The following is a 6450-nucleotide window of genomic DNA, read 5'->3' as shown; positions in this document are numbered from 1 at the left end:
CTTGTTTGGCAGTAGGTAATAGTAAAGACCTTTTAGCTAAAAATTCTAGCAACATAACGTAAACATCTCATTGTTTTTACACCGACGAGCGGTGCACTAACACATGCAAACCGGTTTTTGTTTTATCTATCTCATTTTCTCTTTATTTCATGTCAGAATATTATTTAATTTATATATTTCTTGTGTTATCTTTGTAGATTTCTAGAATTCGCTTTAAAATGTTTATGTTTTACCTTTGCAATATGTGCAATATTTAGTTTTTCCTTCCTGAACTTTATATCCACCTTTTAGAAGGAGTTGTTTTTTGCAACACCCAGTAGATTAGTTACCCTTGATGTCAAACACACAAGAAGCCAAATTGGTATTATTTGGATGTTTTTCTGTTGGAACTCTAGAGGTTTTCTTTTTGCAACACCCTGTATGTTAGTTTTCAATGTTATCGCGTGATAAATGATGAAAGTTAGTCTTTCAGGGTTTGCGTTTTTGAACATTTAATTTTTTTTATGGTTGTTTTCTTTACGACCCTGTATTTGTCTCACGCTAAAATGTCCCAAAATCAGTAATTTATGTGAGTTTACTTTCTTGAACGTGGAATTTTCTCTTTATATATATTTATATTTATTTGTTGTCTGTTTGTGACACCCTGTAGTTTATTTGATGTTATGTAGAAAATTACATATATTGTTAGGTTTTGGGGTGATTTCTTTAGTAAAAGAAAAAAGAGAAAAAGGAAGTTTTCCAACTTGAATTTTAGTTTTTCTTTTTGCATCACCCTGTGTTTATAATTTTCCTAATTATATAGTAAAAACTAGGCCATATTTATTATTTTGATTTCCTTTTCACAACACCCTGTATGTTAATTTCCTTCGATGTCAGGTAACAAGTAGTTACGATATGTTTTTCACTAACACTAGATATTTCTTAAAATATTGTTTTTGAAACACCCTGTAGAATAATTTCCCGTGATGTCACGGGAAAAGTGGTAGTGCTATTGTTCCTACTTGAACGTGACATTTTCTTTTGAAATATTATACTTCTCAGTTTGTAACACCCTGTATATCAGTTTCCCTGATATTCTGTGAAAATTTGGTAATATTTGTTAGTATTATGGTGTTTTTTTTTAATTTAAACTTGATACTTGTACTTACCATGGGTATGCTGGTCGCAAGCCTTGTTTTTGAAATTAGTTTCCTTTGCTTGTCGAGTGAAAACGAGCAATGTTTTTAGTGTATAGAGTTTTTTGTTTGCACTTTAAAATTTCCTTTTGTGACGCCCTGTATATTTGTTTTCATTTTCAATAACATAGAAAATAAATAATTTGCTAATTTCCTTATTCCGGTAGAACTGTACGAAGTGGTACTTGCTGATATGTGTGCGGCTTAGCAGGTCGTAAGTCCTGTTTCAATATGGCGACATGTATTCTGTTGACTTGTAAAATCTAAACTTGTATTCTATTGTTAATAAAGAAATAGCAAGATATATTGACTTCTTTGATTTGTGTGTACCCCTTCTGTCATTTCAGGAATAGTTCCCTCTCTCAGGGGATGATCCCCACTATAAAAATTGTTAAGGTATCCTGTACGATTTGTGTAATCCTTCTCTCATTTCAGGTACAGGTCAGAACTTGTAAGAATATTTTTAAGTGTCTCCTCTCTTGAGAGGACTTAAAACTTAGAAATATTTTTATAAGTTCTTAAAAGGATGTCCTTATAAGGAGTTCCCTCTCTCTGGGGATGATCCCCCACCATAAAAATTGTTAATATGCCTGATAATTCCGGGGATGAAGCGCAGAGACATCGTAGCTGTAGGTTGGGCCGGGAGCAATGGACGCACGGAAGCAGTAGGCTGTCTTATAACGACACGTGCCAAAAAATTTAAAAATCAGATGATCCTCCCATGTTCTCTTTCTTCTATCTTCTCCTATTCTTACTACTCCTTCTATTTATTTCTCTGTTCTCCCGTTCTCCATTTACTTTCTTACATCTCTTATTGCCTTCACTTGCATTTCAATTTCTCATATTCTTCGTTGCAATTCATATATGCAACCCAAATTACACCTGATATTTTTATATTTGAGAAAAATGCCTGTTACGCCTGAGATTCGATCCGTGTCTACTAGCATGCCAGCAGGTGCACGTCTCCACTCGACCACCGAGTGTTTTTATCATTAATATTTGATTCTTCTATTTATGTTTCTACTTTTATCATGTTTTTAAAACAACAACACAATTTAAGCAACAGTTACTTATCTTATACCCACTGCTCACACATAAGACTTATATGCCATATTATTTAAAACTGAAAACGACAAAGAGGATACCACAAAGAAATATGAATGAGATTATAACTATAGGTACATTGTGTTTTATTGACAACATTAAACAATAGATACATATTAAACAAGAAAACAATTAGCGACTATCATTTCCCGTAGTAGTAAAGACTTGCCTTAAAGTACGCGCATCTCCAACACTTCCGCTATAGGTATTGCAAACTCCATGGATCGGGGCACTCACAAACTTCTTCTGGGCACCAACGTTGTCTATCTGCAGGAAATAATTATAAGTTTTTCCTATATGCCGATGGACACGCACGCTGGGCACATGTAGACCAACACGACTTATATTCAGCGACGGCCGACGGAACATGCCCCGCGCCCCGGTAAACCGACGATTAATTCGCGATTGTTGAACATTCAACGCGTGCAATTACGTAGTAAAACCACGTCCCCGGTGTGTACTGGCAATTGGGTACTGAAAATCGATTAATTTTCTTTTTAACGATCTAAAGAATCAAAATAGTCGCGATGAACACGCGACTCATTCGGCAACCGGAATGGAACAGAGTGTGCACAGCTAACGGCGAGAACATGCGGTTACTATCAGTACGCCACTACGTATCGCCAACACGCGGGAATGTTACAAGATAAAAACAATAACAAACCAAATCAATAACAAGCAACGAAATAAATTAGCATTCCAAATAAATAAGTAAATGATGTTAAAAATTAATATTTCAATAAATTAGTTATATGACAATCTCTATTGTTAGTTTAGTTAATTTGCCTTGCTACTATCATTATTCTACTTACATGTTGCTGCTTATGTTCTCTGCTGCTCCATAACATACTGCTACACGTATTTCCCTTTCTTCTGCATCTGCGACACTACAAATTTTGCGTACTCTGAATGAATTTGATTTGAACTGTATCTGGAATAAATCTTTCACCAATATTTCATTGTTAAAACAAACTCATGGGACACAATAAATATTTCAAAAACTTCTTGTTTAATAAGTACGATTACAATTAATTTGATAAATTAACAAAATAAGTAAACTCATAATAAATATCTACAATTCAATATCTTACAGCTGTTCGTTCATTTCCATGTTTTAATTTATAATATATTTCGCTATACAAAGTCAATACAAATACCTACTCACCAATATTTATAACAATATTGTATTCGTAGTTATTTCCATTATTTTAATTTTCTTCGTCATCTTGGTTTATATACAAAGCCGGCAATGTCTACTATGTACAACTTCAGAAAGGATTACAATTATCGTCGTAATATTCATTAATATTCATAATTCTAAATCACAATTTATACGTTATGTCGGTGCGTCTGGATGATACAGATTGACTTTATCGAATCGGTGGTATGAAATGTCGCCACACCGTTCATCGAACGGTATCATTCAAACGCACGTTTTCTTTCGAATATTTCATGTAACTACAATGTATGTTAAATGCATTTTAAGGGTTATTTATATTTTCATCGTGGCAATATTGCTTACTAGTTTAATTAAGGATAAGTTTAGGAAAGTATCCGTTCAGTTCAGTGTAAAAACGTCGCGTGCAGAAACATTTGCTCGTTATAAACGGCCTTTAACATTAATTAATAACATGAATTAACTAAGAATAAGTTGATGGCATGGCTGAATTTAATGGCGACGATTGATATAGATATAAAATAGTTAAAAAGGAACACGGCATAGTTTTTTTATTGTCTTCCGTCTCGGATATTTCGTGTTTTCGCTTTGTGTTGGATACAGGAAGACAGTTTATAGTTGAATTCGCATCGGAGTGAAGGAGCTTGCGTATGCGACGCAAGTGCTATCGAAAGTCATTTTTGATTTATATGTCACTGGGTGCAAATCCTTCACTCACTTGGTAACTAAACAACTATGGACTAGTAAATTATCCCATTACGCATCGTCAATGTTGCGTTGTTTAACGCTGGGATTCAGTTCTGATATGATTAGTTAATAATATATTTAGTTAGGCCAAAACAGCGGCGCGTGTGCGGACTCGGATAGTTGCTGTACCTCCTATTCCTGGAGTGCATAACGTACATGGTGTACAGGATATGTTACGTAATCGTATTGCGTTCTGTGTTATCAGTGGACATATATCATCGGTAGCTTAAACTTAAGAATTGTTTCTTACGTGGCATAAAAACGTTTATTTGACACAACGTTTCATTTGGCAGTGCTGCACCGGCATCATCGGCCTGGGATTGACGGACGGACCGGCTTCAGCGTATAAGCATGATGACTCGCTGCATGAACACGTCGTATCATGGCTACTGGAACACGAGTGCCGATCCATCTCGCCATCGGCATCACCAGTTTCGTCCCACTGCTGCGGACCACCCCACAGCTTGTTGTTCACGCCGTTACTATCACATGTGTGCGGGTGATGACAATGTCCGCGTGGCGTTGACCGTCTTCCGTTGGAACTGCCACTCGCTAGAGAGCAGTGCGCATCGCAATTCTGGCAGTTCTGACAATTCTGGCATGAGCCGGCGCGCGCGTATTGTTGCATGGCGGCACGATTACACTGACCATGCATGTTAGACGTTGGCACATGCAAGGCATAGCACGCGTATCCACCACCAACACTTCCACAACTACTCCCACCCCTTGGTGGGGGAGCGGGAGCATTTTCACGTGGACATTCCGGTGGTGGATGATCAGGCGGTGGCGGAATTATTTCGCTCCAATTCGGTGGTGGTAGTAACATTGTAGTGGCATACGGTGTTGGATTGTCCGGTGATTTTTTGCAGTTGTAAAATGTAGATAAGCTCCTAGTATCAACCTCCGCATAATCAGCGGGAGGCGCAAGTGGAATCGATGAATCTTTGTCGCAGTCAGCAGCTCTCCAGCCACGATCAATCCACAAACTTTCCTTAGCGTTCAGTTGAGCCGCGTTGACCACTGGCACAGCTAATTGTCCCAGTTCTTTGCTCATTGATTGTTTACGTTTCAAATACAATAATCCACCAGTTATGGCAACCAAAAGTAGCGCCATCGCGGCCAACAAGATAACAAACCATGTCTGTCGAACTAAAGGCACCAATGGGCCCAAGGTTCTCGGGCTTTGAGCACGCGGAGCTGTCAATAATGGCACAGCGTTCGAAAATGGTCCAAGCCCAGCATGAGTTAAAGCCGCAACTCGAACATTGTAGAGTCCACCTGAAGTGAGATTACCAATTAAAACAGACGTAGTGCTGGCATTCATTAAAAGCAATCGCGAAGCGCTGCCTTTCATTTGTATCTTGTATCCAATAATGATGCCATTGTGATGCTGAGGGGGAGGTGGTGACCATCGCACCCAACCGGCAGAATTATTGAAGACACCCGCTGTGATGCTGTCAGGTGGAGCGGACGGAACATCTTCCAAGGTTTGAGCAACGCGTGAATTCGATGGTTGTCCTTCGACGGATTTGTAAAACGGAGAGATGAAAAATTCGTACTTTGTGAACTTCTTCAGATTGCTCACAATATAATTCTTAGTATGAATGTCTAATACTGTGAGGATGTTGTAGTTGTGAGAACCACCCGATAACTCGCGAAAGCGAATGTAAAGTCCTTCCACATAATCAGGTGCACGTAAAGTCCAAGTTAGTTTCACTGAACTTGAAGATGATGGTCGCGCATCATGGATATCCACTAGTTTCGTGCTTAACATTGTACGAGCCGTATCTAATTCTGATCGGGGCACTGCTCGCGAATTTGTCAAGGTGCGCGCTGTACCTGACACAATACTCGCTGGTGATAAACCGTGAGCATTTTCCGCACGCACAATAAATACATACGAACTGTCCGGTTTTAATTCACGCACAACCATATAAGAATTAGGCACTCTATGAGCAGCGACCACCCAACCAGTTTGTAAATCCGGACTCCAATACTCGACAGTGTAGCCCACGAGGCCACTTTCCTCATCGGCGCTTTCCCAGGTTAAACTTACGCTGGATTCCGTTGCGTTTAGAATGCGAGGAGCCGGAGGCGCCCGCGGGAAAGTGGACGGATCGGGGCTACGATGCAGTGACGACGAAGGACCCTCGACCACGCTCAGCGATGCCGACCACGAACTTTCGCCGCTCTCCGAGGTTGCCGAGCACGTGTAGAGGCCGGAATCTTCAACCCGCAAATCTGTAA

General features: G+C 39.2%; 1 protein-coding gene across 1 annotated transcript in view; it reads right to left on the bottom strand.

Annotated features, from left to right (window-relative positions):
- Positions 1-3269: 3269 nt before the first annotated feature.
- Positions 3270-6450, bottom strand: part of LOC135794022 (roundabout homolog 2-like) — a 63855-nt gene continuing 60674 nt past the window's right edge. The window contains exon 5 of the mRNA XM_065305152.1: positions 3270-6444. Coding sequence (XP_065161224.1) covers positions 4469-6444 — 1976 coding nt within the window. The 3' untranslated portion in view covers positions 3270-4468. The remainder of the gene's footprint in view (positions 6445-6450) is intronic.

The sequence above is a fragment of the Atheta coriaria genome, unplaced genomic scaffold, assembly GCF_025399875.1.
Source record: "Atheta coriaria isolate IRGN ID8LTWV9N9 unplaced genomic scaffold, Caltech_Dcor_3.1 hic_scaffold_6_pilon, whole genome shotgun sequence".
NCBI lineage: Eukaryota > Metazoa > Arthropoda > Insecta > Coleoptera > Staphylinidae > Dalotia > Dalotia coriaria.
The sequence above is the reverse complement of the archived record's forward strand: the minus strand, read 5'-3'. Positions and strand labels throughout refer to the sequence as shown.